Source organism: Monodon monoceros, unplaced genomic scaffold, assembly GCF_005190385.1.
Source record: "Monodon monoceros isolate NGI ecotype Baffin Bay Population unplaced genomic scaffold, NGI_Narwhal_1 Super_Scaffold_22, whole genome shotgun sequence".
Classification (NCBI taxonomy): Eukaryota; Metazoa; Chordata; class Mammalia; order Artiodactyla; family Monodontidae; genus Monodon; species Monodon monoceros.
This window is the reverse complement of record NW_021703779.1, coordinates 28,992,849-29,018,019: the sequence shown is the minus strand read 5'-3', so window position 1 is coordinate 29,018,019 and position 25,171 is coordinate 28,992,849. Positions and strand designations below refer to the sequence as shown.

The window sequence follows — 25,171 nt, the reverse complement described above, 5'->3', positions numbered from 1 at the left end:
TTGATGATTCTTTCTTAGGTTCTTTACAAGTAATATAATGTTGTCTTAACTAGTTTAATTTTTATAAAGAAAGAGAAGAGGTAGAGAAGTTGGTAGAAAAAGAGGAGAGAAGAAATAATAAAGAATAAAAAGACAGATAAACAAATACATTAGAGGAGTCACTTAAACAGCAACCCAAATATCCTCTGCATGTGACAAGAATTCCTTGTATGCTTCAGAGACTGAGCTATCATGTTTCATACTGGGCCCTGAGGAATTCTATTAGAAGTAATAGGAAGAATTTTAGGAAAGAGAAAAAGGTATATGGACTCAACACAAAAGGAGGAAAAAAAACTGGCAGGAACCTGAGAAGAATGCTTTAGAGCTTTTGTTGAAGCAGGGTCTGGTCATCCATAGCTGATTCCTGAAGACCTGTTAGTGTTGAACGCTTACCCCACACCTTCTTTCTCCTCCATGGCCTCCCATGTCACCACAATGCCTTAATCCATTTCTCTCCAATTTGCTGAAGTACCAGAGCCTCAAAATGGATACCCAGTTGTCTTTAGTAAAGAGGTATAGATAGGGGAAAACTAGGAAAGATAGTCTTTGATTTAATTCAGTAACAGAGAGAGAGAGAGACATGTTCTTACCATCTTGAGTTAGAACTCTAAAAATACTCCTCATGGAATATCTTTACATGTATTGACTTAGTTCTTTGAACTCTATTATAAGTTAGATTTTCCCTAACTTTAAAAGACTTCTAGAAGTCGTCTTTTTAAAAGGTTTGAAGAAAAAGAAAGGTCAGAACATATGCTTAGGGATTCTGAAAGATGGCATGACTTATGAAGGATAATATTCTGAAAAGTACAGTCTCTTGTAAATTAATTTGATTCTCTCAGAGGTTCAGCTTGTCCCTCAGCAATGTCACCACAGGTCAGAAACTTGTCCTTAACTTTAGAGGTTTCTATGATATCAGTACACAGAGAACCTGATTTGTAAGCAGTGATGCCAGTTAACTAATTTTGTTGAGAAATAGCTTGGCTAAAAAACTAAGTTGCATAATTTATGTGGAGTCTTCAGTCATGGAATGTATTACCATGCCTCTTTCATTTTTTTCTATGAGTACTTGTAATGTTCTTACTATGTCATAGGGATTATGCTGGGTAGCAGAGGTAAAACAGTGAACAAAAAGAGAATTTGTTCTACCTTCCTGGGTCAGAAATGAGTAATTTGTGAGCATGCTGCCTTCCTTGGAACCTCAAAACAGTGGTAGCCATTTCTCAGGCTCCCTCTTTGAATTCAAATGCTGATTCCTTGTCACCCATGGTCGCCATGGTAGGCATGGCAGTTGCTCTCTTGGTACTTGCAATCTAACAGAGGAAATAAGCACTAATGAAATATTTACAAAAATGAGCAAATATTTAAAATGAACGTAACTTATTTCTATGAAGGAAAGGAACAAGTTTTGTGACAAAAAATTAGTCTGACTTAAGCTGAAGCTTGAAGGCATGAAATGATTTCCTAGTAAAGTAATGTTTAAACTCTGATCTAAAGGACACATTGGAGGGAACTGTATGAAGTGTGTATATAAGGGGATTGGTGGAGGTACATGCAGTTTCCAGGAAGGGGAAACAGTGTATCAAGTGAGCATAGCACCCTCAAGGGACTGAAAAAGGGCCAGTTTAGCTACAGATTGAGGTTCAGAAGAGTGGTGCTAGCGGTGGCTTGGTGGATAGCTAGAATTAGTGTGTGATACTAAACTCTACCATAATTCTTCAGTCAACAATCATGTATTGAGTAGCAGCTGTGTGCCAGGATGGCGGCTGGGACTTCCATGGTGGGGATGGGTGGGGGCAACAGTCATGGCACCTGCCCTCCTGGACCTGCACTAATTAAATGCAATTAAGTGTAAATATCTGGCCATGATGAGTTCAATGTGATAGATATATGTATTACTAGATGACTCACCTTTCTCTAGAAGGTAAGGAAAGGCCTACCTACGTGGCCTTAAGTGAGATCTGAAGATTTAGTAGAAATTAATTAGGCAACAGTAAAGAACAGGAAAGTGTTCCAGATAGAAGGACCATATTTATTCATTCATTTGACAAATATGTATTGAGTGCCTACTAGGTGCCAGCCAAAAGTCTAAGCTTTGAGGTTAAGTATGGACAAAATGTAAATTGTTCCTCTATGAAGCTTACATTTGAAGCAAGCATTTGAATAAATAAGCAAGCTTTATGGTATGAAAAAGGTGCTAAGAACTATAAGGAAAACATAGACTGGAGAAGGAAGCAGTTTTACATGAAGTGGTCAAGGGAAAACTATGTTGAGAAGGGGGCATTTGAGCAAAAACTAAAACAAGATAAGGGAGGTGTTTTGGAGACACACAGGTCCTATTGGCCTTTCGCATTGGAAACTGAAAAAGACTATAGAACATAAAGAAAGCCTGTTGTTCTAGGGAGATAGCTGTTTCTAGTAAAAAAAAAAAAAAAAAAAAAAAAAGAACCTGGTTAGGCCCATAGCTCTTACAGAAGATGCTCTAATTAAAACATTTTCCAAATAAAAGGTAGAGCTATTAAAATCCCATTTTTAGATGTGTTCTTCTATATAAGTTAACATTTGAGAGTCCAACTAGATGTATTAAAGGTGTCTAAGGCCACAGCCCCGTGAGAGTTTCTGGCATAGAAAAAGTGTTTGGATTATTTTGTTGAATGGTTACTCTTAACGTTACTGTCTAAAATTTTGGAGAATTAAAGGTATATCAAAAGAATGGATACATACAAGCATCCTCTTTTGAAGAAGAGTAACCTGGAAAATACACTTTTAGAGCAGATTATTAAACATAAGGCTTTGCACACATGTAGTTTCTTACTCATCTGATGAAGTTAATAAACTTTATTGAATAAAGGAATAATCTTCAAAGACTAGAAAGGTCTCTTAAGAGCTAAGATACATTCACTAAAATCAAGACATGAAAACCAACTGGATATCAAATGACATTAAACAATTTGTGCAAATATTATGTGGCATTATCAAGATAAATTCTTTGGTGGCTATATTAAGTTGGTTGACCCAGTGGAATGGAATAAATATAAAATGTTTTGATTTCCCTGATGTGTTATGCAAAGCCTCTCGTGGGATGTCTATGGATAAGGTGAGCCTTCTTATTGGACTGAAAATGATTGGATTCCTTTATTCAACTTTCAGAGTCAGAAAGTTTGGGGACAGGAAGCCATTTGAGGATATAATTGGGTCACTGTGTAAATTTCATCACCATGTGAGTGGTTAATGGATGAGTTCCTCTCCCAAATGACTTTAGAAATTCCATAGCAATGTCCTATGAAGTTAGAGTGTCACATACAAGTGTCATATACTTGTCTTTCATGTTTTAAATCAGAAAAGGCATATTTACTGTTTGAAATTTTACTGCTTAAAAAAAAGCAGTATGGAGTCCCGCAGCCAGTGAGCCGGGAGCGCAGCTGCCCATTGGCACTGTGCCCGCCGCAGCTGAACCCGGACCCTACGGGAGCTTAACAGAGAGCAGGGATCGTGAGCCCTGGCCAGAGTGAGCGTGTGCGGCTGCCGCCAAGTCTGCACCTGGAGCACATGGAGAAATGGATGGAAGATAAGAGCAAAGCGAGACTTAGGCTTAAAAGCAGGTTGCTTGCTGCTTGAGGGCCAAATGCAAGTTTGAACTTTGTTCTAGGAAGACACAAGGGACTCCTTCCTAAGCCTGTAAATAAGCCCTGCCCTGGGTGCCTAAGGAAGGGGTTAGTGAAAGTCAGCCTGAGAGTCAACTAACTGCTGAACAGTCGTCAACAGGAAGACACTGGAACTCATCAAAAAAGATACCCCACACCCAAAGACCAAGGAGAAGCCACAATGAGACGGTAGGAGGGGCGCAATCACAATAAAATCCTATGACTGCTGGGTGGGTGACTCGCAAACTGGAGAACACTTATACCACAGAAGTCCACCCACTGGAGTGAAGGTTCTGAGTGCCACGTCAGGCTTCCCAACCTGGGGATCTGGCAACGGGAGGAGGAATTCCTAGAGAATCAGACTTTGAAGGCTAGCGGGATTTGATTGCAGGACTTTGACAGGACTGGGGGAAACAGAGACGCCACTCTTGGAGGGCACACAAAAAGTAGTGTTGCGCATCGGAACCCAGGGGAAGGAGCAGTGACCCTACAGGAGGCTGATCCAAACCTACCTGCTAGTGTTGGACCATCTCCTGCAGAGGCGGGGGGTGGCTGTGTCTCACCGTGAGGACAAGGTCACTGGCAGCAGAAGTTCTGGGAAGTACTCCTTGGCGTGAGCCCTCCCAGATTCTGCCATTAGCCCCACCAAAGAGCCCAGGTAGGTTCCAGTGTTGGGTCACCTCAGGCCAAAAAACCAACAGAGAGGGAACCCAGCCCCACCCATCAGCAGACAATCGGATTAAAGTTTTACTGAGCTCTGCCAGCTAGAGCAACAGCCAGCTATACCTACCACCAGTCCCTCCCATCAAAAAACTTGCTCAAGCCTCTTAGATAGCCTCATCCACCAGAGGGCAGACAGCAGAAGCAAGAAGAACTACAATTCTGCAGCCTGTGGAACAAAAACTACATTCACAGAAAGATAGACAAGATGAAAAGGCAGAGGGCTATGTACCAGATAAAGGAACAAGATAAAACCCCAGAAAAACAACTAAACGAAGTGGAGATAGGCAACCTTCCAGAAAAAGAACTCAGAATAATGATAGTGAAGATGATCCAGGACCTCGTAGAAAGAATGGAGGCAAAGATTGAGAAGATGTGAGAAATGTTTAACAAAGACCTAGAAGAATTAAAGAATAAACAAACAGAGATGAACAATGCAATAACTGAAATGAAAACTACACTAGAAGGAATCAATAGCAGAATAACTGAGGCAGAAGAATGGATAAATGACCTGGAAGACAGAATGGTGGAATTCACTGCTGCAGAACAGAATAAAGAAAAAAGAATGAAGAGAAATGAAGACAGCCTAAGAGACCTCTGAGACAACATTAAACACAACAACAATCTCATTATAGGGGTTCCAGAAGGAGAAGAGAGAGAAAGGACCCGAGAAAATATTTGAAGAAATTATAGTTGAAAACTTTCCTAATATGGGAAAGGAAATAGCTACCCATAATCCAGGAAGTGCAGAGAGTCCCATACAGGATGAACCCAAGGAGAAACATGGCAAGACACATAGTAATCAAATTGGAAAAAATTAAAGGCAAAATTATTGAAAGCAGCAAGGGAAAAATGACAAATAGCATACAAGGGAACTCCCATAGGTTAACAGCCGAGCTCTTAGCAGAAACTCTACAAGCCAGAAGGGAGTGGCAGGACATATTCAAAGTGATGAAAGGGAAGAACCTACAACCAAGAATACTCTACCCAGCAAGGGCCTCATTCAGGTTCCACGGAGAAATCAAAAGCTTTACGGACAGGCAAAAGCTAAGAGAATTCAGCACCACCAAACCAGCTCTACAGAAAATGCAAAAGGAACTTCTCTAAGTGGAAAACACAAGAAAAGAAGAGGACCTACAAAAACAAACCCATAATAATTAAGAAAATGGTAATAGGAACACACATATCGATAATTACCTTAAACATGAATGGATTAAATGCTCCAGCCAAAAGACACAGGCTCGCTGAATGGATACAAAAACAAGACCCATATATATATGCTGTCTACAAGAGACCCACTTCAGACCTAGGGACACATACAGACTGAAAGTGAAGGGATGGAAAAAGATATTCCATGCAAATGGAAATCAAAAGAAAGCTGCAGTACCAATACTCATATCAGATAAAATAGACTTTAAAATAAAGAATGTTACAAGAGACAAGGAAGGACACATGTAATGATCAAGGGATCAATCCAAGAAGAAGATATAACAATTATAAATATATATGCACCCAACATAGGAGCACCTCAATACATAAGGCAACTGCTAACAGCTATAAAAGAGAAAATCGACAGTAATACAATAATAGTAGGGGACTTTAACACCTCACTTACACCAATGGTAGATCATCCAAACAGAAAATTAATAAGGAAACACAAGCGTTAAATGACACAATAGACCAGATAGATTTAATTGATATTTATAGGACATTCCATCCAAAAACAGCAGATTACACTTTCTTCTCAAGTGCACATGGAACATTCTCCAGGATAGATCACTTCTTGGGTCACAAATTAAGCCTCAGTAAATTTAAGAAAATTAAAATGATATCAGGCATCTTTTCTGACTACAACACTATGAGATTAGAAATCAGTTAAGGGAAAAACACGTAAAAAACACAAACACATGGAATCTAAACAATACATTACTAAATAACCAAGAGATCACTGAAGAAATCAAGGCGGAAATCAAAAATTACCTAGAGACAAATGACAAGGAAAACATGACGCTCCAAAACCTATGGGATGCAGCAAAAGCAGTTCTAAGAGGGAAGTTTATAGCAATACAAGACTATCTCAAGAAACAAGAAAAATCTCAAATCAACAGTCTAACCTTACACCTAAAGGAACTAGAGAAGGAAGAACAAACAAAACCCAAAGTTAGTAGAAGGAAAGAAATCATAAAGACCAGAACAGAAATAAATGAAATAGAAACAAGGAAAATAATAGCAAAGATCAATAAAACTAAAAGCTGGTTCTTTGAGAAGATAAACAAAATTGATAAACCATTAGCCAGACTCATCAAGAAAAAGAGGGAGAAGGCTCAAATCAGTAGAATTAGAAAGGAAAAGGGAGAAGTAGCAACTGCACTGCAGAAATACAAAATATCATGAGAGATTACTACATTCAACTGTATGTCAATATAATGGATAACCTGGAAGAAATGGACAAATTCTTAGAAAAGCACAACCTTCTGATACTGAACCAGGAAGAAATAGAAAATATAAACAGACCAATCCAAGCACTGAAATTGAGACTGATGAAAAATCTTCCAACAAACAAAAGCCCAGGACCAGATGGCTTCACAGGCGAATTCTGTCAAACACTTAGAGAAGAGCTAACCCCTATCCTTCTCAAACTCTTCCAAAATACAGCAGAGGGAGGAACACTCCCAAACTCATTCTACGAAGTCACCATCACCCTGATACCAAAAGCAGACAATGATGTCACAAAGAAAGAAAACTATAGACCAATATCACTGATGAGCATAGGTGCAAAAATCCTCAACAAAATACTGTAAAGCAGAATCCAACAGCACATTAAAAGGATCATACACCATGATCAAGTGGGACTTATCCCAGGGATGCAAGGATTCTTCAATATACGCAAATCAATCAAGGTGATACCCCATATTAACAAATTGAAGAAGAAACACCATATGATCATCTCAATAGATGGAGAAAAAGCTTTTGACAAAATTCAACACCCATTTATGATAAAAACTCTCCAGAAAGTGGGCACAGAGGGAACCTAACTCAACATAATAAAGGCCATATACAGCAACCACAGCAAACGTCATTCTCAATGGTGAAAAACTGAAAGCATTTCCTCTAAGATCAGGAACAAGAGAAGGCTGTCCACTCTCACCACTATTATTCAATATAGTTTTGGAAGTTTTAGCCACGGCAATCAGAGAAGAAAAAGAAATAAAAGTATTACAAATTGGAATAGAAGAAGTAAAGCTGTTACTGTTTGCAGATGACATGATACTATACATAGAGAATCCTAAGGATGCCACCAGAAAACTACTAGAGCTAATCAGTGAATCTGGTACAGTTGCAGGATACAAAATTAATGCACAGAAATCTCTGGCATTCCTATATAATAATGATGAAAAATCTGAAAGAGAAATTAAGGAAACACTCCCATTTACCATTTCAACAAAAAGAATAAAATACCTAGGAATAAACCTACCTAGGGAGACAAGAGATCTGTATGCAGAAACCTTTAAGACACTGATGAAGGAAATTGAATATGATACAAACAGATGGAGAGATATACCATGTTCTTGGATTGGAAGAATCAATATTGTTAAAATGACTATCCTACCCAAAGCAATCTACAGATTCAGTGCAATCCCTATCAAATTACCAAAGGCATTTTTTACAGAACTAGAACAAAAAATCTTAAAATTTGTATGGAGACACAAAAGACCCCGAATAGCCAAAGCAGTCTTTAGGGAAAAAAATGGAGCTGGAGGAATCAGACTCAGTGACTGCAGACTATACTACAAAGCTACTGTAATCACATGCAAGAGGGAAGAGATATGGGAACATATGTATATGTGTAACTGATTCACTTTGTTATAAAGCAGAAACTAACACACCATTGTAAAGCAATTATACCCCAATAAAGATGTTAAAAAAAAAAAAGACAATGTGGTACTGGCGCAAAAACGGAAACATAGATCAATGGGACAGGATAGAAAACCCAGAGATAAACCCATGCATCTATGGTCAACTTATCTATGATAAAGGAGGCAAGGATATACAATGGAGAAAAGACAGTCTCTTCGATAAGTGGTCCTGGGAAAACTGGACAGCTACATATAAAAGAATGAAGTTAGAACAGTCCCTAACACCATGCACAAAAATAGACTCAAAATGGATTAGAGACCTAAATGTAAAACTGGACACTAGAAGACTCTTAGAGGAAAACTTAGGAAGAACACTCTTTGACGTAAATCACAGCAACATCTTTTTTGACCAACCTCCTAGAGTAATGGAAATAAAAATAAAAATAAACAAATGGGACCTAATGAAATGTAAAAGCTCTTGCACTGCAAAGGAAACTATAAACAAGACGAAAAGACAACCCTCAGAGTGGGAGAAAATATTTGCAGACGAATCAGTGGACAAATGATTAACCTCTAAAATATATAAACAGCTCATGCAGCTCAATATTAAAAAAAACAAAAAATCCAAAAATGAGCAGAAGACCTAAATGGACATTTCTCCAAGGAAGACATACAGCTGGCCAAGAAGCATATCAAAAGCTGCTCATCATCACTAATTATTAGAGAAATGCAAATCAAAGCTACAATGAGGTATCACCTCACACCAGTTAGAATGGGCATCATCAGAAAACCTACAAAGAACAACTGCTGGAGAGGTTGTGGATAAAAGAGAACCCTCTTGCACTGTTGGTGGGAATGTAAATTGATGGAGCCACTATGGAGAACAGTATGGAGTTTCCTTAAAAAACTAAAAATAGAACTACCATATGACCCAGCAGTCCCACTACTGGGCATATACCCAGATAATACCATAATTCGAAAAGACACATGCACCCTGATATTCATTGCAGTGCTATTTAGAATAGCCAGGTCGTGGAAGCAACTGAAATGCCCATCGGCAGACGAATGGATAAAGAAGATGTGGTACATATATACAATACTCAGCCATAAAAAGGAACGAAATTGAGTCATTTATAGAGATGTGGATGAATCTATAGACTGTCATAGAGAGTGAAGTAAGTCAGAAGGAGAAAAACAAATATCGTATATTAACGAATATATGTGGAACCTAGAAAAATGGTACAGATGAACTGGTTTGCAGGGCAGAAATTGAGATACAGATGTAGAGAACAGACGTATGGACACTGGGGGGGAAAGTGGAGGGGTGGTGGTGGTGGTGGTGTGATGAATTGGGAGATTGGGATTGACATGTATATACTGATGTGTATAAAATTGATGACTAATAAGAACCTGCTGTATAAAAATAAAATAAAATAAAAATTTTAAAAAGCAGTATCTTTAAGTTAATTTTTTGATAAGAAGGATCTGAATTCCCATCCATACATGTGAACATAAACCTATATATAAATATAAGTATATATCCATTTATACAAATGTATGTATATGTACATATATACATTTACATTTTCTCCATACATATGGATGTATGTGTGTGTATATATATACATATATATATGTATGTGTATATATACATATACATATATATATATAGGGGGAGAGAGAGAAAGAGAGAGAGAGAGAGAGAGAGAAATAGACACCAACCGATGTTACTTGGACACAAATTTAAGATTAAATCAAAGCAAGATGATATTCTTAGTAAATTAGTGCAATCTTGGATGTGGCACAGTGTCCAGATTATAAGGACTAATAATTATGTTCTGTGATAGTTTGAATACACTTTTAGTATCTTAGCTGAATTTTTCAGGGATAGTGACATCCTGTAAAGAATGTTTGTATAACCAGGTGTTACTTAATTTTAAGGAAAACCTAAGTATAGGTAAGGGACATGTGAGCAGTTTTGTCTTGTTGAAAAACGAAGACATTTTCTCTGTTGTACTTCAGAAGGTTGTACTATCCAAAACAGACACAAGTTTATAAGCCTGTATGTCTTCTGCCCATACCTCTTTCTTGAGCGCAATTTCTTCTCTCCCATTTTCTGCTGGATATATACCCCTTAAATTTCAAAATGCACCTCAAACACAGCAAGGTGAAACTTAACTCACTGTGTCCTACTTCCCTCTAAACTTGCTTCTTTTAATGACTCCCCCATTTTTGTTATTGCACCGCCATTCACCTTGACGCCTGTACCAGAAACCTGGAGGCATTCCAGACACATCCCTTTCCTATCTCTTGTGAGCCCTCTAATGTAATCACTCACAACATTGCTTACCTGTCTCTCATATTCAGTGTTTCATCCTTGTTCTTGTTACTATTTTCCAAAGTAAAGCCCATATCTTCAACCCCTGGAAATCCTTGCATACATTCTTTTCTCGCTTCAATCCAATCTCCACATTGAATTCAGTGCGGAATTTCAAGAGCCTATATAATAGAGTTTCTCCTCTGCTAAAATCCTAAGTAACTTTCTGTCTTCTAGAGAGTCTCATCACTTAGGCCTACAATTAATAAGTGACCCCCGCTACCTGTTTCTCAATACTTAATCTCCTATTACACCCCTCATATCCCTCAACCTACATTCTCTTCCTACAAGCTATTCCTGGTACTCTGTCACTGTCTTTATACATGCTATTCCTGTCACTCAGAATACTCATCTTCATCATGTCTGCTTGGAAAAGTCCTATTTCATGTAGCAAACTCAGTTCAAAGTTTCATCTGTGAAGCTGGTCTTTCTATATAGTGATGACCACTCCCTTTTTTGTGCCATCTCTGCACCATGATTATGCCTCTGTTGTTTGGAAGGAAAATAGTCTACTAAAAAGTGATTGTTCAGAAAGGCTATATAATGTCACCTCGTGTATCATGGCTTGCAAATGGGATATGGAACTAAAAGTGTTTGTGGTACATACCTTTGGGATAATTAGGGTAGAATAAAAAGGCTATGAAATGTTAAATCCTATAGAATTAAGAAATAAGGGTTATTTATGAAGAAGAATACGGATGAAAATATTTTTGATGTCTCTCTAGTTTCTAATTTTATATTTGGTGAATAAAAAGCATGTTTAAAAATAACTTTAAACGTGGTAGAAATAATTTCACTAAGCCAAGTGTCAACAACCGTTGCCCATGAAGCAGTAATTATAATTATTAGCACTTTTGTACGCTCATTGTTTTCCAAGAATTGTATATAGTTTGTATGTAAAGCTATATCTATTTCACAAGTGAAAAAGGCTATGCATAATGAAGCTAAATCCAAGTTCATGTAGTTTGCGAGTGGCAGATCTGGGACTGGTACCCAGATCTGTGTGATACCTCAACCTGGGCTTTGTCCTAATCTCTCAGTTTCATAAGAGAAAATTACTATGTGACCTTGAGAATATTATTACAGGGGGAATATATATGCAAGGAAGTTAGAATGATAATATTCTTTATGAATATTAAGTGTTAATTCTCATATGATCTAAAGAGAATTCTGGCCCTGTTGGTCTCTGAAAAAAATTCTAAACTGTATACTGTGGCACAGTTCTTTTAATTGGAGTACTCTGAAAAGTACACAAATCATAATTATAGCTTGAAGACGTCGCATACCCAATTGTTCCACACCCAGATAAAAAGGTATTATGTTAACAACAATCAAAAAGCCCATCAAGCCCTATCATAGTCATAAACTGGTCCCACCTCCTCAAAGGTAACCTCTAACCTGATTTATAATACCTCAGATTAATTTTGCCGTATTTTTAACTTGATGTAAATGGAATTGCATTTTATATATATATATATATGTATATATATATATATATATGTAACTGACTTTTTTTACTCAACATTGTTTCTGAGATTCATCCATGTTGCATATAGCATTAGTTCATTAGTTTTCTTTTTTAATGACTATACCACAGTTTAATTATGCAATCTACTGTTAAGAAAATGTGGATTGTTTCCAGTTGGGGACCATTACAAATAATTCTTCTTTGAAAATAATTGTACATATCTTTCAGTGAATATTTGTGGGCTTTTATATTGGATATACAGCCAGGATTGGAATCGCTGGATCATTGAGTATATGTATCTTTAGCTTTATAGGTATTACCAAAGAGTTTTCCAAAGTTGATGTATAAATTTATACTCTCATCAGTAGCGAATAAAGGTACAAATTGCTCTGCATCTTCTTCAGTACTTCAAATTGTCAGATTTTTAACTTGAGCCTTTCTGGTGGCTGTGTAATGACATTTCTCGTTTTAACTTGCATGTACTGATGACTAATGAGGTGGAACACTTTCACTTGTTTACTGGTTATTTGAAAGATCTCTTTTTGGAAATGCCTATTTTTCTATTGAATTGTCTATATTTCTCTTAGTGATTTGCTGTAGTTATTTCAAAATATATATTCTGGATTGTAGTCCTTTGTTGGTTACCTATATTACACATTTCCTTTCTTTTTTTTAAAATCTAAGTAACTTGCCTTTTTACTCCTTAATGAATTACTACTTTAATAAACAGAAGTTTTAAATTCATTATACCCCACTTCAATATTTTCTGTTATGGTTAGTGTATTTTTATTCTGAGTTTAAAAGTAACATTTCCTACTCTACGACCTAGAAGATATTCTCCTGGGTTGCCATATAGTTACTTTATTGTTTGACCTTTCATATTACATTCCATCTCGTATTTACGGTGTGAGAAAGGGATGAATGTCCATTTTTCCTATTTAGATTCAATTGAAGTAGCATGATTTATTGCAAACAGTGTTCTGCACTGTCACCTTTAGTCAAATGCTTATACATGCATGGCTCACGTTATGGATTCTAATAAGTTCTTTTTTTTTTTTAAGTCATTCAGCCTTCTTTTTTATATGTATATTTTATTTATTTATTCATTCATTCATTCATTCATTTATTTTTGGCAGTGTTGGGTCTTAGTTGTGGCATGCAGGATCTTTCATTGTGGCACAGGCTGTTTGTTGCGGGGTGCGGGCTTCTCTCTAGTTGTGGTGTGTGGGTTTTCTGTCTCTAGCTGTGGCACATGGGCTCCAGAGCGCGTGGGCTCTGTAGTTGTGGCACACGGGCTTAGTTGTCCTGCAGCATGTGGGACCTTAGTTCCCCAACCAGGGACTGAACCTGTGTCCCCTGCAGTGGAAGGCAGATTCTTTACCACTGGACCACCAGGGAAGTCCCTCTATAAGTTCTGTTTGTACATTTGCCTATACTTATGTCAATGCCACATTGTCTTAATTGCTATAGATTTATAATGATTTTAATATCTGGTAGTATTGTAAAATAAAAATTGTACCAGATGGTAAAACAGGCAAGAAAAAATTTATTCAAGACTATTGAAGTTATGGATCAAGACTGTTGCAACAGGGGAGAGAGAATGAACTCAGTTCCACTGAACAAAAGGTGGGAGAATTTGGGCTTCTCTGGTGGCGCAGTGGTTGCGAGTCCATCTGCCGATGCAGGGGACACGGGTTCGTGCCCTGGTCCAGGAAGATCCCACATGCCGCGGAGCGGCTAGGCCCGTGAGCCATGGCCGTTGAGCCTGCACGTCCGGAGCCTGTGCTCCGCAACAGGAGAGGCCACAACAGTGAGAGGCCCACATACCGCAAAAAAAAAAAAAAAAAAAAAAAAAAAAAGGTGGGAGAATTTGTAAGTGCTGGGATGAGCTAGCATAAAAAGGTTGGAGGACATTAAGAGGTTGGATGGTCAATGTGATTATGCTATTTGTGTTTGCTAATTGTCCCTTATCAAAGTTAGGCTCCTATGCTCCCACAGAGTCTGGAAGACAGGCCCTATCTTTCTTGATAATTACATTTCAAAGGGATGGCTAACAGGTCCTTGAGAAAGATATTCTTGGGTTGTAGACTATTTACATCTCAAAGGGGCAGATTAAAAAATTTACATCCTCTTTCCAAAGTAAGTGCTCTAAGCAAAGAGAGGTTGGGGCCTATAGTCTAAAGTTTAGGGAAGCTAAGGGGAACACTAAGTCTATCTTGGCCCATGTAAGCCTTTCATATTTATTTTCTCCTTTTTAAAGGTTATGTTGCTATTTTTATTCATTTGCTTTCCAAATAAATTTTAGAATCAGCTTGTCACCACCCCCTCAAAAAAAAAAAACAAGAAAAAAAGAAAAACCACAACTGCTTTGGTTTTAATTGGATTTCACTGAATATATAGATTGATTTGTAGTAAATTAATATATTTATTATATAAAGTATTTCAGTTCATGAATATGAAATAGTCTTCCATTTATCTACGTTTTTAATTTCTCTAAATAATGTTCTTGTGGTTTTCACGATAGTGAGCCTTAGACTTTGTATGCGATTTATTACTAGGTTTTTGATAGTTTTGCTCTTATTGTAAATGGTATGTTTTAAAGTTTTTCAGTTTTTATTTTTTGTTGCTGATATTGAGAAGTACACCTTGATTTTTATTCCTTGGCCTTGTATCCAGAGATCATGCTTACTTTGCTTATTAACTTGAGTAGTTTATCTGTAGTATCACTCAGATGTACATATCCAGGTGGTTTGTGATTAATGTCAGTTTTATTTCTCCCTTTCCAATCATTCATTTGATTATATTTTCTTTTATTTTTGTGCTGCATACTCTAGTACAGTGAGATTATTGTTGATATCTGTTTCTCATTTTAGCTCTCGGAGGTGAGGCTTTTAGTAAATCACCTGTAAAGTATGATATTTCCTGTAGGCTTGTTGTAGATGCTTTGTATTCCTAGTGTTCTAAGAGGTTTTGTTATTACTGGGTGCTCAATTTTATCAAACTTTTTTTTTCGGGATAACTTGAGACAATCATATTAGCTTTCTCCCTTATTCTATTAATATGTAAAATCACATTGCTTCATTTTCTAATGTTAAAATAGCCTTGCATTTCTGAGATAAACCAAACACGGATGATATGTATAACCCTTTTAATTTATTGCTAGATTTTTTTTTGCTACCATTTGTTAACATTTGATGTAGAGTTTTTCCATTGTGTCCATGAAAGAGATTGGCCTATTTTCCATTCTTATGATATGCTTGCTGGGTTTAAGTACCTGATTATGCAGGCTTGGAAACTTGCCATTCATGCCTGGAATTTTTTTTATGGAGGAAGTTTTAAATGAGAATTTAATATATTTAATAGACATAAGACTTTCTATTTTTGATTTCCAGTTTTAAAAATATTTTACCTGCATTTTCCAGATTTTCCCTTTTTGTCAGTTTGAGTAGTTTTTGTCTTTCTAGGAATTTGTCTACTGAGGACACGGGGAGGGGGAAGGGTAAGTTGGGACAAAGTGAGAGAGTGGCATGGACATATATACACTACCAAATATAAAATCGATAGCTAGTGGGAAGCAGCCGCATAGCACAGGGAGATCAGCTCGGTGATTTGTGACCACCTGGAGGGGTGGGATAGGGAGGGTGGGAGGGAGGGAGACGCAAGAGGGAAGAGATATGGGGATATATGTATATGTATAGCTGATTCACTTTGTTATAAAGCAGAAACTAACACACCATTGTAAAGCAATTATACTCCAATAAAATTACAAATATATTCGCATTCAGTCCACATGGTATTTAATAATATATTTATTATTGAAATTTAGGAAATGTGTTATAAAACTATGAATTTCTAGCCTCTTTGGGAAAAGCAAGTGATTCGATGATCTTAGGTCTGTTTTCCTGCATATTAACCTCAGTAGGAATTGAATAGCTCTGCCCACTTTACCATGAGCTCTCCATTTAGCTACAATCCCCATCACTTTCCCATCCTCTTACACCTAGGTTATTTTGTGCATTTTATTATGTATACACATTGGAATGTGTGATTTCTTATAGATGGAGTATTTCAATGCCAAGAGTTGAAATGGAACATAGAGGGATACGTTTTCCACTTACTTGGTTATAAACAAGGCACGTAATGGAAAACGCTCCTGGTTTAAAAATGCAAAAGTAAAGGATTTTCAACTGTTGTACAAAGCATAAGCCTTATTAAACTATAGATAAAATACAAAAACCTAGTAAAGTTAATATCATGCTGAAATGTTTCAGTGTATTCTGTATTAAAAGCCTTTTATGCTGTAGATTTATCACATCTGGAAACAAAAGCTGATTTTCCAGGAACTGAGTTCTAAATCCTTACCATTTACAAGCACGTCAATAATTCATCACAGTTTTCAGAACAATTTCATATTTGTTGACCTGACCCTAGCAGTGACCTGGCTAGGAGGGTATGAAGCAGGTACTGTTATATCCATGTCACTAGTGGCACAGCTAAACCATGGCAAGATTAAATGAGTTGGCTGACAGATATTACCGAGTTGGGCAACAGTTGAGCTGGGACAAGAATTCAGGCTGTCTGTACTTTAAACCTAGTGGCGTGTAGCGGGTTAGGAGATTCAGAGATTCTGCTGTATAGCTAATGCCCATTTTAAGTATGAACGATTTAGAATTTGAGGTAGAGGGTACAGGAATTCACGTGACTGTCATCTCCTATGGGTCTTTAAAATCACCACAAATAGCCATGCCATTACCATAAAATACTGGTAGACAGGTATTTAATGAAGAAGAAAGGGAAATAAAGGGGGTTTTTAAGACACTACTTGGGAGAAAAGCCCTGTATCGATAACTACAGTGGTGGTATTCAGCTTTGAGACATTCATATACTATGTGAAATGCATGTATTACTACACGAGACATTAAGCACAAGGGTAAGGGGGGGCCCTCCTCAAGAAGTTCAGAGACTTGGAGGCATAAAACAATAAGGAACAGTAAAACTTCAAGCTACCAAGGAATGCCTGGGAATGTGATGAATGCTGGAAAGAACACTGTCATGCTTGGAATGCTCCTTAGGACTCCTGCTCTTTATTTTCTGGTATCCCAATTGAATAGACTGGTGGGAGCTGGAGAGTATAGGGTTTATTAAGCTGCCACAGAACATTAAATAATAGCCTGCAAATAATAACAGCAACAACAACAATAGGGCCTTCCCAGATTTATTCATTAGCACTTTATAAACTCATAAAAATAAATAATACACAGAACTGATTCTCATAGCACAGAAGAAGATGCTTCTTCAAGTTAAAAATCTCACTACGCTTTTAGCATGATCACTAAGGCAGAATTTCATGAAGGAATCAGACAGTCATATTTACCTTTTAAAAATAAGTCCTTGCAAAGAGCACATGTTCTTGATCTAGAAGTATAAGTATTTTTGATTTTTAAAATACATTTTAAACAAATATGCAGTTAAAATGTCAAAAATGTTTTTAGATCAGATTGTAACAGGAGGCTTCAAATCTTTATCAAGTAGGTTAGATAAAATATTTAGTTAAATCTAGTGAAACTCCTGCTAAAATTAAATATGAAAAGACTCAAAAAGGATTCAGCATCTGTATATCTCACTGTATGTTTCGTAGCACAAATCACAAGGCATATATATATATATATATATATATATATTTTATGTTGAATGCTCTATTGAGTGAATGGCATCGTGAAAGAGCATGGACTTGTAGCCAGACAGATCTGAGGTCAAATCCCAGATACTCAATCCTTTGTCCTCTCTGGCCTTAGATAAGTTACTTAACCCATCTGAGTGTCAGTTTCCTCATCTGTAAACTGCACCATTAGAAGTGACAGGAGTTCCTTGAATTCAGTCAGGAGTTATTACAGGATCATTTAAACAGAAGTAAAAATGATATTTTCAGAGAAACCTCCAATAAGTGTTTCCTAATACATCACAAGATGTTTTTCCACCCTGGACCATATGTTAGACAGTGAACCTTTAAGGCACACGATTTTATAGTACACTGCTTCAGTTAGTAGTTTGTAAAATACATGTAAAAACATGTTTAGCCAAATCATAGACTTGGCTAAACTTTAGTCAGTAATACTCTGCCCCATTTCTAGCCTCATAATGGGTGCTTTATTTCTTTCAACACATTATTTGATGTTATTTCCATTTCACCGTCAGTAAGATGAAGTTGCTAATCCTTTTTAAGTGTATAGTTGTTTATAAAGTAAGAAAGAAAGAGCAAGAAATAAATTATTTTTCAGATGGCTCATTACACATAAAATTCATTTAGCTGAGGAGTACATTTCAGGGTCTGAAACTACAATAAAAGGAGATGGGTTGCTTGCTGCCTGCTGCCTCCCTCTCTTATAAATCTCAGTTGCTGCTGCATTGTGTGGTCCATGGCACATAATTGTTTCTTCCTTAGTGGACATACTCTTGGGGACACTTTGTCTCTTAATGCCAATCTTGCTGGGTGCAGTTTAGCTTTCACTTTCTATCACTGGCTTCAATAAATTCAAGGGTCAAGGTACTTAAGTTTTACCTCTCAGGCTTGTCAAATTTTCCTTACTTGCTTTTATCCAAATGTTCTTTTGATAGCCATTTTTCACTTTTGCTTTGAAAAAACAACTCAACCAAACAAATGAATTCAGATGAGAAATGTCCCTGGCATGTATAACAATATGAGATGTGAATTAAATGAGAGGGAAAAATCCTCCCCATTGCGGATGTGAGCCTAGATGATAATGGAGTTGTGATTTAGTCCATGAAAATGTGTTAGAGTAAGTGAACTGACCTTTTGCTTCTCTTACTGCTGAGACAAAATTAGGACATAAATACAAATTAATTTCTTCTTATCACTTCATGAGATACTATAATTCATTTTTCATTTATGTGCATAATGTTTACCTAGCTTACAAAAATATGCATTATTCCGAAAAGCTCAAGGGATTCATATACTTAAATGGAAACTCAGAGAAAGACTGATTTTTTTTTTGCTAGAGAAGAGATATCTAATCCTAATATAGTGATTTAAAAAAAAAAATTTTTAGCTTCCTGTCAATTCCATTTGATCCAATCTCTTATACTTGTCTAACAGTGTGGTTACATCCATTCAGGCAGTGATAGGAACTAGCATCTCTGAGTGATTATAAAAGCTGACTGATAATCCAACAATTGCTTAGTTCCATCCTTTGTAATTCAAATTAAGGTCAGCATTTCTAAGCAATAAATAGGTAAATCTATGAATTCAAGCACTGTGTACATCTATTTATATTTGTGCATATGGCATTGCAGAAATCTACCTGTGGGCAGACATGTACAGGATACAAGCAAGCAATTTCTAATTCGGTTATCTAATTTCACTGAGACCAGTAAAAAGAACCATGCCTACATTGTAACAGAAGAGACTTAGATTCAGTTCATTGAGATTGTTCTGAGAGTAAGATAGATTTAGCAGTAGAATGTGTTACTGAAGGATATGTATGCTCCCTTGTGTTGGAAATGTTTAAAAAAGAATATACTGGAATTCTATATATACTGGAAATCTAGATAGAATTCTAGATAGATTACAGATCCACCAGGGTCTATCTGTAAAGATTTAATAAGTACTTTTCTAGAGTGAGTAAAATAGTTCACCTTGGTGGTTCATAGAAGGTTTGATATAAATACTATGATCAAGCAAAATGTAAATAACCACCGACACTTGTATAACTCAGTTCAAATTAAAACTGCTTTTCAATACATGATCTTGTTTAATATTTGAAGCAATTCTTTAAGTGGTTGGTATGATTATTTTCTTTGAGAGACATTAAATTATTTAGCCATAAATTTCTTGAAAAAGCCACTTGATTTCATTGAGCAGGGAGAGATAAAGAATTGCTGGTATTATTACAAGAAGTTATGGATTGAAAATGTTTTCGTAATTTGAAAAGACATACACACATTGGTAATCCAAGCAATTGATTGACCTAAGACTTGAATCCAAGTGGTTTGGCTCTAGATATTTTTATCTTCCCCACATAAGATACAAAATCACAAAGTGATAGCATATTTGTATTTGAGAAGTTGTCACAATACATTATTAAAACTCTGCTCCATTTGAACAACTTAAATTCATTTTACTCTAGTAATTGAAATGTATTCTTTAGAATTTTCCCACTGTAATATGTACATCTTTACCTGTAACAACTTTAGTTTTGTGAGACATTTTGCAGTGCCATGGAATCAGCCTCTCTTAAATTTGTCTTATGTAGTTTGTTAGCTGTGCCATGACAAAAGGCCAGAGATTGGGTGCCCTAAACAACAGAAATATATTTTCTCACAGTTCTGGAGTCTAGAAGTCCAAGATCAAAGTATTGACAGGTTTGGTTTCTTGAGGCCTCTTTCCTTGGCTTGCAGACGGCGGCCTTCTCCTTGTCCGCACATGGTCTCTCCTCTGTGCTAACACATCCCTAGTGTCTTTTTGTGTATCCAGATTTCCTCTTCTTACAAGGACATTTGTCAGATTGAATTAGAGCCCACCCTAACAGCCTCATTTTAACTTTAAAGCCCTATTTAAAGGCCCTGCCTACCAAGGTCCTGTCTTCTAATACAGTCACATGCTGGGGTAGAGGGCAATAGGGCTTTAACATATGAATTTTAGGCAGACACAATTCAGTCCATAACATCTTTATTCTGTTAATTTTGGGCACATAGTTTATGTTCAATAAATATTTGTTGCTTAAATAAATTCATGATTGGTGAATGATTGAATTGGAGCTTATCATTAACTATTAGTTAAATTAAATATTTGGCTGAATTATAAACCTGCTTCAATGAATTATCAGTTATCTGTTATGATTATTTGAATACAAAGGTCACTTTTTTTTTTTTTTTATGTGGTACGTGGGCCTCTCACTGTTGTGGCCTCTCCCATTGCGGAGCACAGGCTCTGGACACGCAGGCTTAGCGGCCATGGTTCACGGGCCCAGCCGCTCAGCGGCATGTGGGATCTTCCCAGACCGGGGCACGAACCCGCGTCCCCTGCATCAGCAGGCGGACTCTCAACCACTGTGCCGCCAGGGAAGCCCCAAAGGTCACTTTTAATACCAATCTTTTTTTCTTCCTTTTTTATTGAAGTATAGTTGATGTACAATACTATGTAAGTTAGAGTTGTACAGTATAGTGATTCACAATTTTAAAGGTTATACTCCATTTATATTTATTATAAAGTACTGGCTATATTCCCTGTTTTGTACAATATATCCTCGTAGCTTATTTTATACCTAACAGTTTGTACCTCTTAATCCCCTACCCCTGTAATGCCCCTCCCCTCTCCCCACTGGTAAACACTAGTTTGTTCTCTATGAGTCTGCGTCTTTTTTGTTATATTCACTAGTTTTATGTATTTTTTAGAGTACACATATAAGTGATATCATACAGTATTTGTCTTTCTCTGACTTATTTCATTTAGCATAATGCCCTCCAAGCCCATCCATGTTGTTGCAAAAGGCAGAATTTCATTATTCATCTGTTGATGGAAATAATATTCTTAAAATAGTTGTTTTAACTAGGTTGACTCTGTAGCTAAAATAATATTTATTATTGTTTTTTATAACTCATTCATATAATGAAAAAAACTGTAGTATATAGTGTATCACAATATATTTTGGAGTTTCTATAAATTTAATCTTAAGCAATCTAGTATAGAGGTCTTTATGTGGATTTGTTTTATATGATGTCCTACTAAAATTAATAAATTATAAGCATCCATCTATGAGATTACAAACCTAAGACGCTACTTCAGTGGACACTACCTTTGTGTGTCTTGTAGCACTAGAGAGAAGATGTTATACCTATTTGGACGCCTTAGTTGATTTTCTTTCATTTATGAAGGTGGTGCTACCTACAGTATGAGTTTATCTCTTACCCCCTTGACACCCATCTCCCCTTAGGTTGGAGCCCTGCAATAAACATCCCACAATTTAGCCTTTTATTTCTGAATCATAAAATCAGGCAGATGGTGTAGTTTATGGCTAAGGAGTGAGATTTTCTCTCTTTGAAGCTAGTTTTTTCACAATTGATCCATTAACAGGTATGTTACATGCCATTTTATCTGATGCATCCTGACATGGTAACTAGGAAGTTCACTAAAAGAACTTCTAATATGTTTTAGGGAAAAAATCCCAAATGTTTGATTGTAATAATTAAATGGCTAATATTGAATTCATTGAGTTATGTTAGCACATTCCCTGTGGGCATCTTGCATCGCTATTCCAGTGCTATGGCTTCTGCCGTAACTAACGTAATTCAAAAGGAATAGAGTAGAGAATGAAACTGTAAAAAATACAAAAATCAGTTACATTATGCTGAAAGCAATAACATTTTTATTGACATTTCTGAAGAAAAATTGAAAACTCATCTGTGACTGAGCTGCATATGAGTCCATGATCATTTTAATATTGTAGTAAAATGTTTATTGCCTACTCCTTACCCATGTATGAGACTCCCTTTTTGAAAAGATGGTAGATTAAACACATTTTAAAAAAAAAAATTAGGTAAGTCTCTGAATTAATTAGGAATAGATGGATTTTGCCATGATGCTTATTACACGTGTATTATTTGAATCATATATCAAAATTTTCTAGGTGGATCAATCCAAACATGTAGCATCAAGTAAGGTAGAAATTATGATCAGGCTTATCTTAGATACTTGAGTATATTTGTAAAAAATATGAGTTACAAACATTTTTTGTAGCTCTAATTCTATACAAAATAAGACGTCCATATTTTGGATACTTCTAGGTCTAGAGATCCAGTATCTATGGGAAAATAATTCTATTATTTATGAGAAAGTCAAAAAAGCCGAAATTTTTGGCTCTGAAGTACATCCTAATGGAGTTGAAATTAATGATATATTTCTTTTCTTAAAACACTCCCTTTACACAGAAATCATCACAACATATTTTTTCCATCTAAAAACCATTGGTGCTTGGTTTATATTACATATTAAAACAGTGTGTGCATATAGATGTTAGTGACATGCTAAAGATAGAGTAGCTATTACTCAGGAAATATTACAGTTTTTCTCACTAGAATAGAGAAATAGTGAATTTAAATACTTTGTAATAATAATCCAGTTAACTTTAAAAATTCACATGTGGATACGATGTTAAGTCACTACTAATTTTCTTCTACAATAAGGACATTAAGCAATTCAAATTATACAAGATTGCTTCAAATGAAAGTCTTTTTTCGGCATCTTATTTAGTAGTCAGACTTTTATTCTTTGGGATGTATTTTCAGACCTAAGAGAGATACACATTTTACATATTATCAATGAAGAATCCTCTTTTAATTCTACATTTATATTTTTGCTTGCATTTACTGTGGAGACGTTTCAAATAGTGGTGTAATATCTGCTTCAGACTTCTTGTAAGTATCTTTGCTTTTCAATGTAAGGTGAAAGAAAGAGTGAACTAATCTAACAAATGAAAGGCACAATGCTTATCTAATTATAAGCAGAAGCTGGCAGGGTGTTCTTTACAACTCCTGGTATAAATAGGAGGCTCAAAGTTAGATACTTTTATAAATCATTCATGCCATTTTTAATAAAATTCAGTTAACAATTAATTGTTTGCTGATGTTGTGGTGGGTTTTCTCTTCCCCAGGTACTGGGAGATCGGTGGGCAAACATCTGTAGGTGGACAGAAGATCGCTGGGTTCTTTTACAAGACATTCTTCTAAAATGGCAACGTTTTACTGAAGAACAGGTGACTCACGTGGGGGATATTATATCAGTGAAAGACATGGAGAGATATTAAATGGATAAATGAAAAAATATAATGATGTACTTTAATAATTATTTTTTTTCTATTTTGGAATTATTTGATTTCTTTCAGTGCCTTTTTAGTGCATGGCTTTCAGAAAAAGAAGATGCAGTGAACAAGATTCACACAACTGGCTTTAAGGAGCAAAGTGAAATGTTATCAAGTCTTCAAAAACTGGCTGTATGTATTTTTTAGCTTTCAATAGTCTTTTTTTTAAAAACAACCCAATAGCTTATACTAACATCATTATTTGGTCTTTCTGTTCCTTCAAATCTTAAATGAAATATTCATTGTTCTTGGTTAGATCAGTCTATTCAATTATACCATATTGTTACTTTTCTTAATTAAAATAGGGAAAGGTATAATGTTGTAGTGAGCTGGGGCTGCTGTCCTCACATAGTGGAAAGAGAAACTCTAGTGTCTCTGTCTCTTCTTATAAGGCCATGAATCCCAGCATGGGAGCTGCACTATCATAACCTCATCTAAACCTAATTACCTCCCGAAGGAAGGCCCAATGTCCTAATACCATGGGGGGTAGGATTTCAACATATAAATTTTGTGGGGACACAATCATTTAGTCCATATCATTACACCCCTGGACTCCCAAAATTCATGTCTTTTTCACATGCAAAATACATTCATTCCATACGAATAGCCCCAAAAGTCTTAACTGGTTCCAATATCATCTCTACAGTGTACAGTGTAAAGTCCAAAGTCGCATCATCATCTAAATCAGATATGAATAAGACTCCAGGTACAATTCATCCTGAGACCGAGTTGTCCAGCAGTGAACCTGTGAAACCAGACTAGTTATGTGCTTCCAAAATACAGTGGTGTGACAGGTATAGGATAGGCATTCCCATTCTAAAAGGGAGAAATAGGAAAGCAGGAAGGGGTGACGGGCCCCAAATACGTCTAAAGCATAGTAAGAACAATTCCATTAGATCTTAAGTTATGAGAATAACCTGCTTTAGAATGGTGCTCTGCACTGCAGGACCACTGGAGTGGCAACATCACCCCCAGGATTCCACAAGGTGGCCTTGCCTCTTCCGCTTCACAGGGCACTTCCTGCCCCCATGGCTCTCTGCAGCAGCCCCACCTACAGGACTCCCTGTGGTGGCTGCTCCTGAGGCACTGGGTGGGGGCATCCCAAATTTGAGAGGTGGCCCCACCCTTTGAAGCCCAGGAGGAACTAGCCCCACCTCCTGGGCCTCTGGTCGGGGTGGCAGCTCCGATGATCTCTG

At 36.6% G+C, this 25,171-nt stretch overlaps 1 protein-coding gene across 1 annotated transcript in view; it reads left to right on the top strand.

The window, feature by feature from the left end:
* The window catches only part of DMD (dystrophin), a 2,107,962-nt gene that overhangs the window by 604,422 nt on the left and 1,478,369 nt on the right, over nt 1–25,171 (top strand). The window contains exons 14-15 of the mRNA XM_029240038.1: nt 23,769–23,870; nt 24,000–24,107. Coding sequence (XP_029095871.1) covers nt 23,769–23,870; nt 24,000–24,107 — 210 coding nt within the window. The remainder of the gene's footprint in view (nt 1–23,768; nt 23,871–23,999; nt 24,108–25,171) is intronic.